This window comes from Physeter macrocephalus, chromosome 13 (genome assembly GCF_002837175.3).
Source record: "Physeter macrocephalus isolate SW-GA chromosome 13, ASM283717v5, whole genome shotgun sequence".
NCBI classification, from domain to species: domain Eukaryota; kingdom Metazoa; phylum Chordata; class Mammalia; order Artiodactyla; family Physeteridae; genus Physeter; species Physeter macrocephalus.
In genome coordinates this window covers 7,842,601-7,862,633 of record NC_041226.1, presented here as the reverse complement: position 1 = coordinate 7,862,633, position 20,033 = coordinate 7,842,601, and the positions used below count along the sequence as shown (strand labels likewise).

At 42.7% G+C, this 20,033-nt stretch overlaps 1 protein-coding gene and 1 non-coding gene across 7 annotated transcripts in view; one reads left to right on the top strand and one right to left on the bottom strand.

Moving 5' to 3' along the window:
• The first annotated feature begins 3,726 nt into the window (after nt 1–3,726).
• TRNAN-GUU (transfer RNA asparagine (anticodon GUU)) lies at nt 3,727–3,800 on the top strand. The gene has a single exon. It is a non-coding gene; the product is annotated as a tRNA-Asn (tRNA).
• An 11,512-nt stretch (nt 3,801–15,312) lies between these two features.
• Nucleotides 15,313–20,033, bottom strand: part of USPL1 (ubiquitin specific peptidase like 1) — a 39,684-nt gene continuing 34,963 nt past the window's right edge. For all 6 annotated transcript variants that reach the window (XM_024125967.3, XM_024125968.3, XM_024125969.2 and 3 more), the window contains one exon: nt 15,313–18,961. In XM_024125967.3, coding sequence (XP_023981735.1) covers nt 17,061–18,961 — 1,901 coding nt within the window. In that variant the 3' untranslated portion in view covers nt 15,313–17,060. The remainder of the gene's footprint in view (nt 18,962–20,033) is intronic.

Here is a 20,033-nt window from a genome sequence, read left to right as displayed (position 1 = left end):
GGTCCGGGAAGATCCCACATGCCACGGAGCAACTGAGCCCACATGCCACAACTACTGAGCCCGTGTGCCACAACTACGGAAGCCCGCCTGCTTAGAGCCCGTGCTCCGCAACAAGAGAAGCCACCACAATGAGAAGCCCACGCACCGCAATGAAGAGTAGCCCCCACTCGCTGCAACTTGGGAAAGCCCGTGATCAGCAACGAAGACCCAAAGCAGCCAAAAATAAATAAATAATAAATAAATAAGTTTATACAAAAAATTTTTTTTGCAACCACTTGTATACCTCACGATCTGGGGCTCGAGAAATGGGGGTGTCCAGGTGGGGTTGATGAGAAGAGGGAAATTTGGGGTCTTACCTCAGGCTACTGTACCAAAGTACCATAAACTGGGTGACTCATAGATAACAGAAATGTATTTCTCACAGTTCTGGAGGCTGGAAGTCCAACATCAGGGTGGCAGCAGGGTCAGGCTTCGGTGAGAGCCTCTTCCGTGTTGCAGACTGCTGCCCTCGTGTTCTGCCCTAACGTGGAGGAAAAAGATGGAGCTAGCTCTCCAGCCTCTTCTTAAAAGAGCGCTAATCCCATGCCCTTGACGTCCCTACCCAGATACCTCCCAAAGGCCCCACCTCCAAACACCATCACATTGGCGAACAGATTTCAACATGTGCATTTTGAGGGGATACGAACATTCAGTCCATAACAGGTCCCGTAAGTAGAGGAGACTGTGCCAGGAATGACTTTATGGAATGACGGATGCGACAGCCAATTTCACAAGAGATTCCTTTCCCTCAGTGGGGAAAGGAACGGGACCTGCAATAGGAGCAAAACTACCTCTTCAGCAAACTGTGTGCACATGTGACTCAAGGACCAGATGAGTGGCCACCCTCCAAAGCTTCAGCACTTGGAAACAACTCCAGGGAAGGGGACAGAGGGAATCCTGAAGTGACAGAGATTGCGTTTGAGGCAGCAGCAGAACAGGAAATCAAAACAGAAGTTGAATGGAGTGATAGAAAGATAAGGTTCTATTTCTTATACATCTGAAAGATATCACTGTGTTTTTAAGAGGAATCACAAGAAGAAAGAGAAAGAGAGAGAGAGAGGTCATCATTTAAACACTTAAATTAGAATTTCCCACAATCCTGGGAATTCCCTGGCAGTCTAGCGGTTAGGATTCTGCCCTTCCACTGCAGGGGGGACGGGTTCGATCCCTGATTGGGGAACTAAGATCCTGCATTCCACATGGCCAAAAAAAAAAAAAAGAATTTCCCACAGTCCTTAAGAAGAAATTGAAAATGCAAATGAAAAATTTCATTAAATTAGTATAAGTTTAAGCTAACTTTTAAAGGTGCAGTTTGGAAAACCTTATCTGTTCCAGGAATTCCAAGGTGGAGGTCATCAATTCCTTCTTCACCTGTTGGCCACTCATAAGCACCACATGCATAAATAACTCCACAGAACCAGATTAAACATAACTGACTCCAAAAGTTGCCCAGCACAGATGGGCAAGAACCTCCTGACAACAGGATCTCTAGATAGTCCTACTCAGAAGATTCCTCCTTCATTCCCTCTCCTTGCACGGCACAGGCTCAACTCTGCAGCTCCACTTAGCTCTTTCCCTCCCCACCCCTTTATCAGAAGCTGGCCTCCATCACTCTGAGCTTTCTCCCCAGTGAAGCAGAGCTGGCTCTTGCTAGGACGAAGCAAGTAGAAGAAGGGTCGGAGAACCCAGATCCAAAAGAAATTTCAAAAAATATGCTCAACATCAGTAATCACTAGGGAAATGCAAATCAAAACCATAATGAGGTAACCCTTCACATGCATCAGGATGGCTATTACAGACAAGAAGGAAGGAAGGAAGGGAGGGAGGGAGGGAGGGAGGGGGAGGGAAGGAAGGAAAGAAGAGAGAAAAGAGAAGGGAGGGAGGGAGGAAGGACAGAAGTAAAGAAGGAAGAAAGGAAGAGGGAAAGAAAATAGCAAGGCTTGGCAGGATGTGGAGAAATAGAAACCTTTGCGCACTGTTGGTGGGAATGTGAAACGGTGCAGCTGCTGTGGAAAATGGTATGAAAAATTAAAAACAGAATTACCATATGATTCATCAGTTGTATTTCTGGATATGTACCCAAAAGAACTGAGAGTAAGGTCTCAAAGAGATATTTACACATCCCTATTCACTGCAGCATTATTCACAATAACCAAAATGTGGAAGCAACCCAAGTGTCCATCAGCTGATAAAGGGGTAAAGAAAATGTGGTGCATACACACAATGGAATATGATTCAGCCTTAAAAAGGGATGAAATTCTGACACATGCAACAACGTGGACGAACTCTGAAGACATGCTAAGTGAAACAAGATAGGACAAGTACTGTACAATTTCACTACATGAGGTCCCAAGAGTCACCAAGCTCATAGAGACAGAAAGTAGAATGGTGGTCACCAGGTCGGGGGGACGGGGTGGATGTGGAAAGGAGGAAGTAATGTTTAATGGGTGCAGAGTTTCAGCTGGGGATGATGAAAACGTTTCGGAGATGGATGGTGGAGATGGATGGTGGTGATGGCTGCACAGCAGTGTGAATGTACTTAAGGCCACTGAACTGTGCGCTTAAAAAAAAAACGGTTAAAATGATGAGAAAAGAACTAGGAGGAAGGGGACAGGAAGGGGTGAGGGAAGGAGGAGGAGTTGGAGGAGGGTCCCTCACAGGTAAATTGAACGGAAACAGGGAACACACAGGACTGGATTTAGCACGTGGAGAGCTGGGGTGAATTTCCTATTCTGTGGGCGGAGAAGACAAGGGGAGCGATCCCACAGGAGCTCAAGAGATCTGGCTTCGCAAAAGTAAAATGAAAGCCAGGAAGTTCTAAGGGTGTGGCACTAAAGCTAAGGCTCCCACTCCCCACCTCTGGGGAGACTGGTCATCCCAGATCTCAAAGGCCTCAGTGCACAAGTCAGGGAACGCGGAGCGGGGGAGCCTGCAGAGGCCATTTCAAACTTAAAGGCATATCTTAACTGCCACTCCCTCCATAAGGCTCTTCTGATGTCCCAAACCAGGCATTCTCAACGCTGGCCCTGTCCTCGCCAAGGGGGCAAAAATTGTCTGAGGTGAAGACATCATTCTTTCTACGCACCTAGCACAGAAGTGCACAGGGCAAATTCACACATACACGGTGTATCTATGGTATCAAAATTTTACGGTGGGGGGTTGGTGATTAGGGGGGGAAATATCTAAAGGAGAGGGAGAGGGGCAATAACACAACCACGCAAAGGCTGAGAACCAGGATGTGGCTCCATCCTCCAGGCCCGCACAGCCCTCTGGGCTTCTCGCACAGCTCGAGCGCGTGTGGTCCGGCAGGAGAGCACGCGCGACCTCACCCCTTCCAGCTTCCGCGGCCGGGCACCCAGTCGGCCGGGTCGTCGTCACGCTCACTGTCACTGCGCGCGGCCGCCCGAGAGAACCGCTCCAGCGCGCACGGGGAAGGGGAGGATCCCCACCCTGGCCCCCGGGGCCGAGGGCGGGGCGGGCTCTCACGTCGGGGGCGGGGCCCGCGCGACGCGCTCCGTCCCCGAGGAGCCCCGCGGCTCCGCCCGAGCCTCCGCCCGCAGCCCGGCTCCCCCCGCCGCCTCCTCGGCGCGCTCCTCCGAGGTGCCAGCGCGGCTACGCCCAGGGCGGCGAGAGAGCCGCCGCGGCCGTGGAAATCTGTACACACCGCAGCGCGGTCTCAGTAGCCGGGTCTCTGTGGCGCAATCGGTTAGCGCGTTCGGCTGTTAACCGAAAGGTTGGTGGTTCGAGCCCACCCAGGGACGAAGGACCTTGTTTTCCCGTACGGGGATTTATTTTAAAACTACAACTCCGAGATTTTTAATCAAAGAGGAGTACGACACTGTTACGTTTCTAGGACAGAGGAAGACAACGTCCTCTTAATAGTATTCGGTGCCCAACGCAGTGAACCCAAGAACGACACTGCTGCTGAACTGGGAGCCCGTGGATTGCTAATTCTAGTCCTACCGAATATCCGGGGGAAATGTGCATATATGCTTCAGGAGACCTGCCCAACATTGTTCATCAACAGCAGACATTGTAATGGCAAAAACAAACAAACAAAAACCACTCAATTGCCCATTGACAGGTGAATGAATAAATACCATTGGTTTCTCTCAGAAAATCTGATACCACCAAAAAGCAAATGTAGTTATTCAATTTTGCCATATCTGCGGCCAAAAGGATTTGAGGGGCAAATGCAGATGCAAACATACAAGAGGAGACATCTCAAAGTCAAAGTATGTGGAGGCACAGTTATACCAAGAAACTTATTTGCTGAATTAAGCTGTGTTACAGCTTTTGGATCAAGGACTTGACTCCTTGATCCAAAAGGCCTTAACGTTTTCTTTAGATTGCTGGCAGATTTTTTTCTGAAATTAAACTCAAGCAGAAATTGTATGGGTTCCTGTTAAAACGTCTCAAATGACGTATTTTCAACTCGTCTCACAGAAGACACAAATATTTTTCAAGCAGATGATTTGCATATGACTTTTTTTCTGATTTTATTGAGAACTAATTGACATGTATATCACTGTATACATACGAGTTTCTATAAAGATAGAGAACCACATGATAATATGATAACATGAAGATGTAATTCATTTCTGCCAAGATTGAGGTCATGTGGTAGGTGCTTTTTCTCTGGGTTGTTCTTATCAGGGATAGAATTTTGAGACCTACAGGAAGAAATAGTTGACTGTCTCACTAGGGTGTCTCCTAGGGAATGCCTTGGCAAATGCTGGCTGACAATTATTTATCAAATTATGGTTGATAATAAAATATCCTCTACTGTCTCGTTAGGACCCCTCAGGAAGGAGACACAATATTGCACTTATGGTGGAATTCCAGGCAGAATGACAGGTAGCCACCCCCCAAAAATGTTCTTAGGTAGGGGCCTTTCTGATGCTTCTCAAAATTCCAAACTTGCCACCTACACTTAAGGATAGCTTACAGTGACACAGAGAACTATATTCAATATCCTATGATAAACCATAATGGAAAAGAATATTTTTTAAAAGTATTAAAAAGTATTAAAAGTATTTAAAAAAGAATGTATATATGTATGTATAACTGAATCACTTTGCTGTACAGCAGTAAGTAAGACAACATTGTAAACTGTACTTCAATTTTAAAAAAAGGATAGGGCTTCCCTGGTGGCGCAGTGGTTGGGAGTCCGCCTGCCGATGGCAGGAGACACGGGTTCGTGCCCCGGTGCGGGAGGACCCCACGTGCCGTGGAGCGGCTGGGCCCGTGAGCCGTGGCCGCTGAGCCTGCGCGTCCGGAGCCTGTGCCCCGCAACGGGAGAGGCCACAGCGGTGAGAGGCCCGCGTACTGCAAAAAAATAATAATAATAAAAATAAAATAAAACAAGCATAGCTTACAGTGGAAATAAGAAACGGGGAGGGGGTGGCAGTGGAATTATTTCATAAGATCATTTATACACTGTTGAAATTGAGTCTCACATTTCAAGATGAAGAAGGTGTAATATTTGCTATTACTGAAGCGATGGGGACTTAGCATGTCCTTCCACCTTGAAGCTGAGTATATTTACACTAGGTTATAAGCTCCTTGAGGGAAGAGACCATTTTCTGTTATTAATGATCAATTTAGGGTCCAAAGGATTTCCTTCAGGACACAGTTCAAATTCTTGAGCTTAGCGCACAAGGGCTTTCATGATCTGCAGCTGTGTCTCCTGCCCAGTTTCCACATGAGACCTTTTAGAGGTTATAAGCACTTACCAGGAGTTCCTTGAATGGCCCAGGCTGACTTACACCCCCTTCCCAGCCAGACACCTGTCCCTACACCCCGATGTGCCCCTACCCACCCTCCCATTCTGCTTACCTGGGTAACATCTGCTGAGGAGCTACCCCCTCAGGAAGCCTCCCCTGACACTGCCTCCATCTGATTTAGAGGTCCATCCTCCACGCATGCATCACAGTACCCTGAAACCAGGGAGCTACTTGTCCCCTGCACAGGAATATGACCTCTTCAGAGTAGGAACCATGTCTCCATTCATCTAGCACAGGCCTGTCCCATGGCACACGCTCAGGACCAGAGCAATCCCTGCCTTCTCGGGGTATGTGGTTAACAGAGACCGACAGTCAGATAAAAATGCATATGATGAAGGGTCAGCATGAGAAACACAGAAAAATGTTCCCAGGCCTTGAAAGAGGAAGTCAACATAGATGGGCTGGATGGTGTCTTCATGGAGGATTTGAAATGACCCTGAAAGATCTGGACAGGCCAGAGGCAGAGGAGGGGTATCTAAGGCTGGGGAAATTTCAGGACAAGATGAGGGCATGATGGGGGTGATAGACAAAGTGTACTTAAATAGGGAGCAGTGAAAACGTTCTTAGCTTGTGGAAGGGCCCTGAAGACCAAGAGAAGAGGCTGTCCAAGAACAGTATGGAGGTTCCTTAAGAAACTAAAACCAGGGCTTCCCTTCCCTGGTGGCTCAGTGGTTGAGAATCTGCCTGCCAATGCAGGGGACACGGGTTCAAGCCCTGGTCTGGGAGGAGCCCACATGCTGCGGAGCAGCTGGGCCTGTGAGCCACAACTACTGAGCCTGCGCGTCTGGAGCCTGTGTTCCGCAACAAGAGAGGCTGCAATAGTGAGAGGCTCGTGCACCGCGATGAAGAGTGGACCCGGCTTGCCGCAACTAGAGAAACGAAGACCCATGGGTATACAGCCATTAATTATTTTTTTTAAAGAGTTATCGTTTAAAAAAAGAAAAACAAACTAAAAACAGAGCTACCATATGACCCTGCAATCCCACTCCTGGGCATGTACCCAGAAAAAAACATAGTCCAAAAGGATACATGCACCCCAATGTTCATTGCAGCACTGTTTGCAATAGCCAAGACATGGAAGCAACCTAAGTGTCGATCAACAGAGGAATGAGTAAAGAAGATGTGGCACATATATACAATGGAATATTAGTCATAAAGAAGAAGAAAATAATGCCATCTGCAGTAACATGGATGGACCTAGAGATTGTCATACTGAGTGAAGTAAGTCAGAGGAAGAAATACCGTATAATATCGCTTATATGCAAAATCTAAAAGAAATGATACAAATGAATGTATTTAAAAAACAGAAATGAACCCACAGACTTAGAGAATGAACCTACGGTTACCAGCGGGGGAAGGGTGGAGGGAAGGGATAGTTAGTTTGGGATTGACATGTACACACTGCTGTATTTAAAAAGCGTAACCAACGAGGACCTACTGTGTAGCACAGGGAACTCTGCTCAGCGTTGTGTGGCAGCCTGGATGGGAGGGGAGTCTGGGGGAGAATGGATACATGTATGTGTATGGCTGAGTCGCTTTGCTGTGCACCTGAGACTATCACAACATTGTTAATCGGCTATACTCCAGTATAAAATAAAAAGTTATAAAAAAAAAGAGACGGAGAAGAGGCTGCACTTTACCCTGTAGAGTCAGAGAGTCACTGTTAAAGTTTTCTGTTTCAGGACAGAATGAAATCTATTTTAGGTGGTTTGACAACAATGTCAATAAGAAATAAGAGATCAGAGGACAGTTTAGACGCAATTATATTTCAAAGGAGAGGCAGTGACCCTCTGGGCTAAGGTGGGTAAAGGAAAGAAGGCATGGATTAATTCAAGGGAAGCCTGGTCAAGATTTAGGGACTGAAACAGGAGGGAAGTTTGAGGGTGAAGCCCGCATTTAGAGCCTGGGAGACCCAGAAAATGGTGATACCATTGCTTGATGTGGGACTTTGGAGGGGTCTTAAAGAAACCTTGAAATTAGAAAAACTATAAATTGTCCATACTCTTAGCTTTCCTAACTTGTGGCCTGTTCTCCACCATGGAGTTCATCTAGAACCTAGTCTCAGAAACAATCTTCATTTTAAGTTAAACTTCATTTATTTAAGATAAACTTCCCAAGAGACTACTTAGGGGTCCACAGAGCCCTATGAAAATCTGAATGGGAAGCTAAGGACCCTCTCCCCAGAATGTACACGTTCGCAGAGAAAATCTTATTTACAATGTCCAAGAGAGTCACAGGGCCTCTGGAGCAGAGTTCTTGGCCCCCAGATTTTGAAGGCCCTGCTTTGTATTTTATTTATTGGATTTGTACTCTAATTACTGATAAAGGTCATAAAGCATGTCAAATCCAAAGTGTTTAGGTAGGTATGGAAAAATTACTAAACTGAAGATTTTAAGGTAACGCAAAGAACTAGAAGAGTCTAATATTATTGACAAGTCACAAAGAGAAGCCAGTAGCCAGTTTCTTTTCTTTCTTTTTCTTTTTTTTTTTTTTTTTTGCTGAGCAATTAAATACATATGTAAAATTAGTAATAAAGGACTTGAGACAAAAAAAACTGCCTTAAGGTTTTATCATTTAATGATTTATTGTTACAGTCTGGAGTGACTGGAGGTACTGGCTGTGAAGGGCTTTAATATAGTGATCCTTCCAGGGTCCCTTCGATAGGGATTTATACCATCACCAGATACCAATTTGTATTTCTTTCCTTGGGAGTTACTTTAATGACACCCAGCAAACTATCATATTTTAGTCACCCCCTCATAGGAGTTGAGCCTTTTTTTTTTTTTTTTTTTTTTAGTAAAAACAAACCAAAAATTATTGTCTGTCAAAGATGACTCAAACTAGTTATCCCTAAACAAGTAAATCAAATACACACTTTAAAATAAGGAGATCTTCAACTACCTTAGTAATAAACTGCGAAGTAGATCATAGATTATTATATGCACGTGTGATCATAATGATAGTTTATTTATACTTAATTATCCAATATATTCACTGGTACAAGAACATAGGCTGACTTGATAATTGGAATTCTAGTGAGGTGGATGGACCTAGAGTTTGACAAGTCACAAAGAGAAGCCAGGTAGCCAGTTTCTTTTCTTCTTTTTCTTTTTTTTTTTTTTTTTTTGCTGAGCAATTAAATACATATGTAAAATTAGTAATAAAGGACTTGAGACAAAAAAAACTGCCTTAAGGTTTTATCATTTAATGATTTATTGTTACAGTCTGGAGTGACTGGAGGTACTGGCTGTGAAGGGCTTTAATATAGTGATCCTTCCAGGGTCCCTTCGATAGGGATTTATACCATCACCAGATACCAATTTGTATTTCTTTCCTTGGGAGTTACTTTAATGACACCCAGCAAACTATCATATTTTAGTCACCCCCTCATAGGAGTTGAGCCTTTTTTTTTTTTTTTTTTTTAGTAAAAACAAACCAAAAATTATTGTCTGTCAAAGATGACTCAAACTAGTTATCCCTAAACAAGTAAATCAAATACACACTTTAAAATAAGGAGATCTTCAACTACCTTAGTAATAAACTGCGAAGTAGATCATAGATTATTATATGCACGTGTGATCATAATGATAGTTTATTTATACTTAATTATCCAATATATTCACTGGTACAAGAACATAGGCTGACTTGATAATTGGAATTCTAGTGAGGTGGATGGACCTAGAGTCTGTCATACAGAGGGAAGTAAGTCAGAAAGAGAAAAACAAATACCGTATGCTAACACATATATATGGAATCTAAGAAAAAAAAAAAAGGTCATGAAGAGCCTAGGGGTAAGACAGGAATAAAGACACAGACCTACTAGAGAATGGACTTAAGGATACGGGGAGGGGAAAGGGTAAGCTGGGACAAAGTGAGAGAGTGGCATGGACATATATACACTACCAAATGTAAAACAGATAGCTAGTGGGAAGCAAAGAACTAAATATAGAACTGAAGTTTTACACAAGGATGCTTTACAGTAACCACAAGGTCCGTATCAGTGGGACACCAGTTTACAACTCAAACATCTTGACTTCCTGCTGAACAGGCCCCGTTTACATTGCCTTGGGGCTGGGGGAGTTTTAAATATCAGGTGAGTTGTAGACACACTTGAACTTCTCAGCATATTTAGATCATCTCTGCCTCCAAACCCAGTGGGAAGGTTATAATAACGAGAAATCTGGCAAGAAGGGTGCTTGATCAAGCTATTAAGTGCCTGCAATAACTAAACAGAAAATGCATTTTCATTTTGAGATTTGAAGTATTTCATAGGAGCTCCTTTTCTCCTGCTGACCTCTTGCTTCTGTGGTTACATTTAATCCCCTGATTAAACTTCTCCAGTACCAGATTTACTGTCGCTCTGGCACTTCGCTGTCTTGCAGAAGTTAATAAGCGCCTTTTGTGGGTCTGCTTTACTCAGAAGCATACTGTAGTGCCTGTCAGCCACCTTTGCCTCTTCTGTGGCTTCCTGAGGGAACACGGGTGGGGAGAAAGGGGTGAGGAGCTCCTGGAGGTGAAAAGCAAAGGAGGGCCAGAAAGACAGTCACAGATAAGCTCACTGAACAGGCCTGTTTCAGAGCCACCAACTGCGTGGTGCTCTTTCCCTGCGGCAGGAGCACCCACAGGAGGAGATGCCTCTGGAAACGGCTCAGAAAAAGTCATTAGTTTAAGGTCACTCCTTTGGGATGCTCCCTCTAACCTGCGAGCTTGACTCGTTTGGAAAAGCTAGTCCATTTTGTGTTGTTTGCATTTGCGGTACCCAGGAAAACACTAAGGTAACTAAACTTACTGCAGTAATCATTTCACAATATACGTAACTCAAACCATTATGCTGCACACCTTAAACTTATACAGTGCTGTATGTCAATTATATCTCAGTAAAACTGGAAGAAACAAAACTCTGATAAACTGTATCTTCCGCTTTTCATATACTTTTTCTGACTTGCAGAGTGGATTACTACAATAATGTTAACTGGAAGAAAAATTGGCTAAAATTTGATAGACTTTCCTCCTAGCCTTTTTTTCCCCCCTAGGAGATTGATATTTACACTGTTTAATTGCCTTCTATAATTGATCACTAAGTTTCTTCCCACATAACTTCAATATACTATAGGAATTGAATATTTGTTAATATAATATGAAAGATATGTGAATGGTGTATTTTGAATGGTTAAAGAACAGTGAGGTGATTCAATAAATGGTATTCGAACAAATATACTGTTGGGGGGAAAAAGAAACTTTCACGGCACCACATCAAGATACACTGCAGGGCTTCCCTGGTGGCGCAGTGGTTGAGAGTCCGCCTGCCGATGCAGGGGACGCGGGTTCGTGCCCCGGTCCGGGGGGATCCCACGTGCCGCGGAGCGGCTGGGCCCGTGAGCCGTGGCCGCTGAGCCTGCGCGTCCGGAGCACAACAGTGAGAGGCCCGCGTACTGCAAAAAAAAAAAAAAAAAAAAAAAAAAGATACACTGCAAAAGAATTAAAGATTCGTGGAAGGGAGGGAAGAAAAGAGAGAAAGGAAGGAAGAGAAAAGAAGAAAGGAAGAAAAGAAACCTAGTTCCATTAGAAGAAATATGTCAATATTTATATATTTGGGGGGTAGAAGTAATCTTGACAAAACTTAATACCAAAGGGAAAAGACTATAAAATAATGTAAAACTTGTGTCAAACCATTAAAAATGATAATCAACTAGAAATCAAAACTGCAACGTGCCAGGGAAAAGTTTAACACCTTAAACGTAAAGAGCAGGTATAAAACATTAAGACCCCAGTTCAGCCACCGCAGGACTGCAGCTCCCACCGAGCTCCTGTTCAGACACCCTGCTCCCTGTGGCCCCCTCCAAAACACTCTCGTCTTTCCTTACCTTTCAAACTGCCCAAGAGGCCAATCCCGAGAGGAAGGCTGTGATTGGAACTCAGAATCCTCCCCACCTCCTCTCCCCAAGAGAGCCCATCGTAACCTGCACTCTCGTTCAGCTCTGTCACCCTATGAACTCCAATCCTCCCAGGACTTTAAATTCGAGATCTAATCTCTCCCAATCTCTCACTCCATCCAACACCTTAGCCATCCCCCCCAGAGCCTTCTGGAGTGCATGGTCTGTCACTGACTGGACCTCTCCTGTCCTCAACTTCTGTAAACAGTCTCTCCCTTCCTTTGTGCTGGGTGAAATCTGAAGAGCCCTGTCAAGTGGTGGCTGCTTTATCTTCCTGATTCCCTGCTGTTATTTCAGCCACTGTTCCCCCATCTTCCTTATAACCCTCCAGTGCCTTTAAAGCACAAACCATTAGACTGAACCTCCTGTACTGATCCTTTTGCTGTCATCCGCCATTGTCATGGTCTCCTGCCTTTCCTTGAGGGTTTTCGCTCCTGGCTTACTGTATATTTCTTTCTGCCAGGACTCCTGCTGCCATTTAGATGTCTTTGCCACCCACAGAGACTATCCACACACCGTCCTGGCTTCTTGGTTCCTGTATCTCCTCACTTTTCATGGACTTCTCACCCAACCTTGGCCTTGCACTTCCCTTGTCATTCTTCAGACCCTGTCATCACCAACAACTGTACTGTGTCTGAAAGCTCAGTTTCAAGCACACCACTGTCTAACGAGCTTACTTCCTCCATGAGTCCCATTCTGGCATTCTTTGAACCCACCTCCAATCCATTGAGATCTGCTACCACTTTTTAGTTTTTATCTTTTAAATTTAATTTTGATTTTATATTACAGTAGAGTTGATTCACCATGTTGTGTTTCAGGTATACAGCAAAGTGGTTCAGTTATACATATATCCATTCTTTTCCAGATTCTTTTCCCATATAGTGCCACTTTTTAAATGACCATCAGCTGTCCCATGTCCCTACCTCCCTCCTTATTCACCACTATAATCATGTTCCTTTCCTAAAACCTGAACTCCTTTTCTCTTCTCTGTCCACTCTGTCTCACAATACCTCCAACTTCAGCTGACTCCAACTACCCACCTACTCTCTGTCCTGCACCTGAGCCGCACACATGATTGTAGAGAAATAAACAACCATCTTAGCTGCTCTCAGTAGAGTTTACGACCATAAACCTCTGGAGGGCTCTCAGCACTGCCCAGCGAGCCTACCGCATGTCCCTATTCAATTAGCTCTGGAGACTCAAACCTCTCTTCCTTGATCTTCAACTCCTCCTCCCCTCACGCCCTCAGCTGATTTTACTATATCCCGTGAGAAAAGAATCACAAGACCTTTCTCATCCTCTAATCATCAAATCTCCTAACGACTGTACCTATATACTGTTTTTCCTAGTATTAAAACGGATAAACTCTTAGCTCTTAAGGTCACACCCTCCTCCTCCTATTTTGGATCTCAGCCCAGAGAAATGTGCTCCTGCAACTGTCCCTTTTCTCATGTACAACATCCGTTGTCTCTCTCCCTGGAACACTCAGGCTCATATAGAAACATATTATGACATCTCGCATCTTAAAAACATTAACAAAAACCTTGACCTCACATTCCACCAGGTGTCAAGTGAATGTTTCAAAAGAATGTAGACACACTTGAACCTCTCAGCATATTTTCGATCATCTCAAAAGAATGTACCTGTATCTGCCCTTTCTCACCATCCCTTTTCGCTCGAACCCATTCACACTTATTCTCACAGCTCCACCGAACTGTCCTGGCTAAGTGACCAAGGATGTACGTCCCTGTTATCAAAGCCAATGTCAAGTCTCACTCCTATTTCTCTACTTCCCAGCAGCACCTGACAAATCAGCAGCAGAACTGATAGATCTTCCCCTGATTTTCAGGACACCACTCATCTGGTTTTCCTCCTAACTGCCCCTTTTGTTCGCCGGAGCTGTTTTAACTCCCTAAATGGCCCCATCCTGTATCATGGCATTAAATGGGATCCATGCATTCATAATTCCTAAAAGAGTATGTCCAGCGGCGCCCTCTCCTGAGGCCCAACACTGCAGATCCACTTTCCTATTAAATGATCTCTACTTGGAAGTCTAATATTAGAGTTCTTACGCTTAACGCATCCAAAACTGCATAAGTTCTTTCCTTTAAACGTTCTCCCTCCCAAGTCTGTCCCATCTCAGTAAATAGCGCAACCCATTTGTTCAGGCAACAAAATCTGAGATTTATCTTTGCCTCCTCTTTCTAGCCCACCTTCAACCATCAACACGACCTGTTGGCTCTGCCTTGGAAAGGCAAGTGATCCAGCTGTTTACCACCTCCACAGCCGGTCACCCTGTCTTAACTGAGACTGTTATAGACTAGCACTTCTATTTCCGACCAACTGCATTCTCCACGCTTCGGGGACCCTTTAAACACTAGACCGTGTTATTCCCTTGCCTGAAACCTTCCAGTGGCTTCCCGTTTTTCTCAAGCATAGACAAGCTCTTTACTATGCTGCACAAAGCCATACGTGATCTGGCTTCTGCCAACCTCTCTGATCTCATGTTACAATTCTCCTTCCCTTGCCTTGCTCTTCTCAAGCACACTGGCCTCTTCCCTGTTCTCAATCAGGCCAAGCAGCTCGCTCCTCAGGACTTTTGCTCTTCCTGGAATGCCCTTCGTCCAGTCACGTGGCCAAGCCCCTAACTTCCCTGAAGTACCCGCTCAAATGTCATTCACTCCAAGCAACCTTCCAAGTCCACTCAGTCTAAAATAGTCATCCTATCACTCACCCACTTTTCTCCACAGCATTTAGTGCCACCTGACATTAGTCAACGGTCATTATTTGAAGAGTCTATATTTGTGAATTTGCCTACTTGCCAAAATTTATTTGTAACCCTAAAAATCAATACTTGCAGTGCTCTTGTGGTCATTTATGGACACGTACACTGCAGTGAAAAATCTGAAACCCTTGCAGTACATTTGGTCTGTGCCAAATACCAAGGCTCTTGCTATTTGGTACAGATCATTTGGTGTGGACCAAATATGCTCATGGACATTTTGGGTAGGACCAAATTTCAAGGACCACTGGCATGGCCCAAATGTCTTATGGACATTTTTTGTCCTTTTTGTTGGTTATTTCACTTGTTTAAAATGACCCCCAAGTGTGGTGCTCAAGTGCTGTCTAGTATTCCAAAGTGCAAGAAAGGTGTGACATGCCTCATGGAAAAAAACATGCATGGGATGAGCTCCATTCAGGCAGGAGTTACAGTGCTGGTGACCTTGTGTTCGATATTAATAAATCAACAATATATATTACATAAGGTATCTTTAAACAGAAACACACAAAAAACAACATCTGTTGATCAGGTGACAAAAATGTTGTGACCAGAGGCTCACAGGAACCTAACTGTATTCCCCCAGGAGCAGTGGTCCAGTATTTGCTAATTCAGTGTTTGTGCTGACTTGATACAACAGAAGTACCGCAAATAACAGGAGTCAACCGTATGTATCCCCTATTACCACCCAACATTATATATTTACCTCCTTGTTTGGAAGGCAAGTTACTAAAAGGCAAGAATTTCCTTTTACTTATTTATTTTTATTGCCTTATATCTGAGGTTTACAACAGTGCTTGGCACTCAGCAGAAATCTAGAAATAGTTGAATGAATAATTAATAACAAGGATGGATAAGCAATTCCTCAAAGAAACTCAACTGGCCAATAAAGTTACAGAGAATATTCAACCTCACTAATAATCATGGAAATGTAACCAAAACCAGCCAAGGTTTTTTCCCCCTTCAATGCTACTACCTGGTGTTGGTGAGGGTTCAGCAAAGCCATGCAAGCAATCATTAAAAGACTGTAAAAAAGTGCATATTCTTTGACCCAGAAATTCCACTCCCAGAAAATAAAACTTGGATCTGTGAAAATTTTTATCAATAAGGATAATTAACAATAACAAAACAATACAAATCACCTCAAAATATAAATTGGTGAAACAATGGTAATACACACAATGTAACATTATACAGCTATCCAAAAGTTGTCAAAAACTAAGATGGAAAAATGCTCATTAAACATTAACACAGCTCATTAACAAATAGGTACAACAGAATCTCATATTTATTTCTTAAAGTCTAAATGCATAAAAATATGAAAATGTTTGCAGTAGTTATTACCACTGAGTGTTAAGATGAATGCTCCGAAATCTTCTTGGTGTTTTCCTGTATCTTCCCAGTTTTTCCTTACAATAAACATGACTTTTTACTTTGGAATCAGAAAAAAAGGGAGGGGGAGGTTCGGGAGTAATTTTGACAAATCATCTTTGCAGTACTGAGTCCCTAACAAAGTATTCTCCCCCAAGACTGCCACCTTCAAACCTCAGTAACTCTGCTACTGACTCAAATCGCTATAGCAGTGGTGCTGTTTGGGCGCCCAAACTTTAAATGAAGCTAGAGGTAGAACATATATTAAGTTCAAGCACTGTAGTGACCACTCTATACTCAATCCCAGCTCTACAACTTATTGCTTCTGTGCTGTTTCCTTATCTGTTAAAAGTGATAAGAGTACCTTGCTCATAGGAACGTTGAGGTTTAAATGAATCAATGTTTCATTTATAGTAGAATCCAACATAGGCAAGCCTTACATGCACTGGCTATTTCTCCCAAAATATAACTGTTAGATGGTGTCCCACTTTGGTTACAGAAATAAATGTCTCGGGGGAGAAAGATGATACTTATAATGTAAACTCTTAGCACATCAACACAAAAATAGGTTACTTTTTCCCGTTACAGATCATTTTTTTGATCACCTAACATTATATAAAGTTCTAGTAACAAGTTTCCTGCCATCTTTTATAAAGAGAGAAAGAGGAAACAAGTTGTATGAGGGGAGCTTACATTCTACACCACTCTACTGGTAGAAGAGACAGGCTTAGGCTCTTATGTAAGACCACAAAACCATTAGCAGAACAGTCATGTGTTCATGTATCATATACAATGACTTAAGTTTGTATCAACTAGTGTTTTGCCTGAACCAATGTAACTAAAATTTAAAATGTAGAAATTTAATGTACCCAACTGTACAAACTGCCCGAAACTATGAACCACTTTTCATTTTTAACATGTTGAAATCCTCATTCTCCTACAAACACAAAATGAAGCCAACAAGGAGAACAAACTCTTCATCATTTAAAGTTGTGAAACAGATCATATGCTTTGTGGGCATAACCAAAGGTAAAACCTTCAGTAGCTCACATTTTATTCATGACAAGGCCAGTGTGTAAACACTACCTAAAAACATAGTACATTTTTCCAAGAGTAATAATAAATATTAAACTAAAAAGAGTTAACAAGCATTCAACAGTTCTCAAACAGATAGTCATCAAAATGAGGGAAGTCTAATGTGTCACTTGCTAAAGAACTTAACGCTGAAGTAGAAAAAAACTCATCAAAAATATCAGTCTTCATGGGATTTTCCGAGTTCAATGTTGTAACATAGGCATCATCTGTGAGTGAGTCTGGCTGAACTTTGCATTGATTTTTCTTGGTAGGGCTGCAGTAATTATGGTCCTGTCTCAGATGTATGTCTCGGGGAATACTGTTTAACTCAGTAGGTGCTGGTGCTGGGATATGATTGCCTCCCATTTCTAAGTACCTAAAGTCAGCCTCCTCATTTTCTGAGAGCTCTGCTGAAACCACAGTTGTAGGGGACAGTAATTCTGCTAAAATTTCTTCATGAGTTTGACTGCTGTATGAGGAAACACTAGGAACTGTGGCGCACCCAGATTTGCTATCGGCAATGTCAATTTGATGTTGTAGTTCTTTTAACAAGTCTTCTATTGATTCACAATCATTTGGAGATCCACAGTGGGACATATGTTCTAAATTTTCACTTGGAAGTGCTCCATTTTGGGGGGAAGACATAAGAGCAGCTAATTTCTTCTTTTTTGCCTTAAGTTTTTTAAGAAGTTTTAGACGAAGTTTATGAATCTGACCCTCAACTGAGTCTCCATGGTTTGTTGAAGAAACACCATTTTCATTTCCATGAGAACTGTGGTTGAGGTGAACTCCATATGAGGCGTTTTCACATTTCTTCAAAACTTCCAAATCACCGTTACCATTAGCAGGGAGAGGAGAAGCTGTGCTAACTGGTGATGGATGGCTTGGTGCAGGGTTACTAAGTGGAGGAGGCTTACTTGCACACCTATGAGCTTCCCTGGATGCCCAGTTACCCTTTTGTTTTGTACCTTTAGTTTTAAAGCCACCAAAATTACTTGCCCCCTTAACTGAAGGCTGCAAATCAGTCATAGTGTTTCTATTATGAGCTGAAACACGAAACGGCATAAAAGAAACACCCTTGCTTAATAAGCCTTTAACCCAACTTCCCACAAATGGTTTTTTCTGATTTTCTTTCAGAAATGGATTCTGTGACGGCTTAGCTGTTACGGTTTGAGAAGATGCTGCAGTTTCTTTTTCCTTCAAATCAGACACCTGAGATGTAACATGTTGTTCTGGTTTTAATTTCTCAGTTTTTGGTAAAAGAAATTGTTTCGATGGAGCATCCTTCTCTAGGGCAACTGTACCCTCAGTTTCTACTGACTTTACTCTCTGTGTAAGGTCAGTAGCACGAATATCATTCACAGGCCGAGTAACTACAGTATCTTCTGTATTCAGCTGTACTGATGGCACATTTGTATTTACAAGCTGAGATGAAAAGCCTAAATCCACACACTGGTCTTGGGTAAGCTTGTCCTTGCATGGAGCCGATACTAAAGAAGCCATTAGTGACTCCTGCGATTGCAAAGTATGTGTTTTGACAACCCTTGCATTTTCTGCCACAGGTTTATTTTCTAATAAAAAACCTTCAGAGTTAACCTGTATTTCTTCAAATGTCAAAGGTGAACTAGTCTTGTCGACCAAACCTTTCAGACCTGAAAATAAATGATGTTCAAAAGTCACGGCTTCATCCTCTGAAAGAGTATTAGGAGCAACTGACACATTTGTGGGGTGAGTTCCTGAGGACATTCCAGCTGAGGCAGCATCACCTACAGAACACAATGCTGGAGATACTTGATTCTCATCTCCCAAAGCGTGTTGATCATACGTCTTTTTAAGTGGGCAGCAGGCAGGTGCTTTATCTGTCATTTGGGATGTTTTTCTTTCCCAGATAACAATATGTATCTCTGAAGCAGGAACTTGAAATTTCTCATGCCTTTCAGAACATGGGCCTTTTAAGTCATCACATTCCAGCCAGCTTCCTGGGGGATGGGGAAGGAAAGTGAAAGACGTTAGACATTCAAAAAAACCACCATCCTGGGTTAACTTTCTTCTGGCCTTTTTAACTGCTGTATCACTGGATAGCCACCAAAGGAGAATGCTTGAAAACATGGCCTTATCCTTATGTCACCATTTTTCTCTGCCAAATGTTAGAAGTCCTCATTCGGATAACAAAAGTTATACACTAACATCCAGAAATGTGAAAAATTGAGGTAGTGTTTACTCTTTTCTAAAATGCCCACAAAAATCAAGACAGAAGTATCTTTAACTTCTGCAACTTAGAATACAGTACAGTTTCACCTAATATATCTAACAATATTAGAAAATAGATTAAGTTTTTCATAATATAATGAATTTTCAAGATAAACGAAGCTTGTTAACTCAAGTGCCAACACGTAATTCAATTATTATTTTATTTCTTTTTGGGGTTAGAAAAAGAAGCTTAGGTCTTTAGGTGTCTGCTCTTATTTTATTTCTGAGCTCCTGTTTTCTCATTTGTCAAGTAGGAATGAGATGATGGATGAAGGGAAAGAGGTTAATGCCCCTCTACACACCAAAAAACCCCAAACAAAACCATCTGTTAAGTTTATGTGGATACACCCTTATCAACTATCTGAACCCACCACTTTTTATCCTATACCCATTAAAACCTTGAGAATATTTTCTTTGCCTAGGTCAGTGGTTCTCCACCACACATACACATTAGAATCATCTGATTAATATTTGGGCTGAATTCTCAGAGACTGATTCACTGCTCTAGGAGAGAGCCAGGATGTTTTTTATAAGCTAACCATACAATTTTTATATGCTGTCAAAGTTGGAAACCATCTAACCTCCTCTACCTGAAGCAGACTTTTCATTCTCTAGAATGCATTAAAAAAGTAAAATAAATTTTTTCAAAGTTTTTTAATGTTACTGAGAACCACTCCCCCCCCCCAATTCTGAAGTAGGGTAAAACTTTAAGGTAATAACTATATTTATAACATGAGTTTCAATTTGCAAAGTGCTTTTTTTTTTTTTTTTTTTTTTTGCGTTACGCGGGCCTCTCACTGT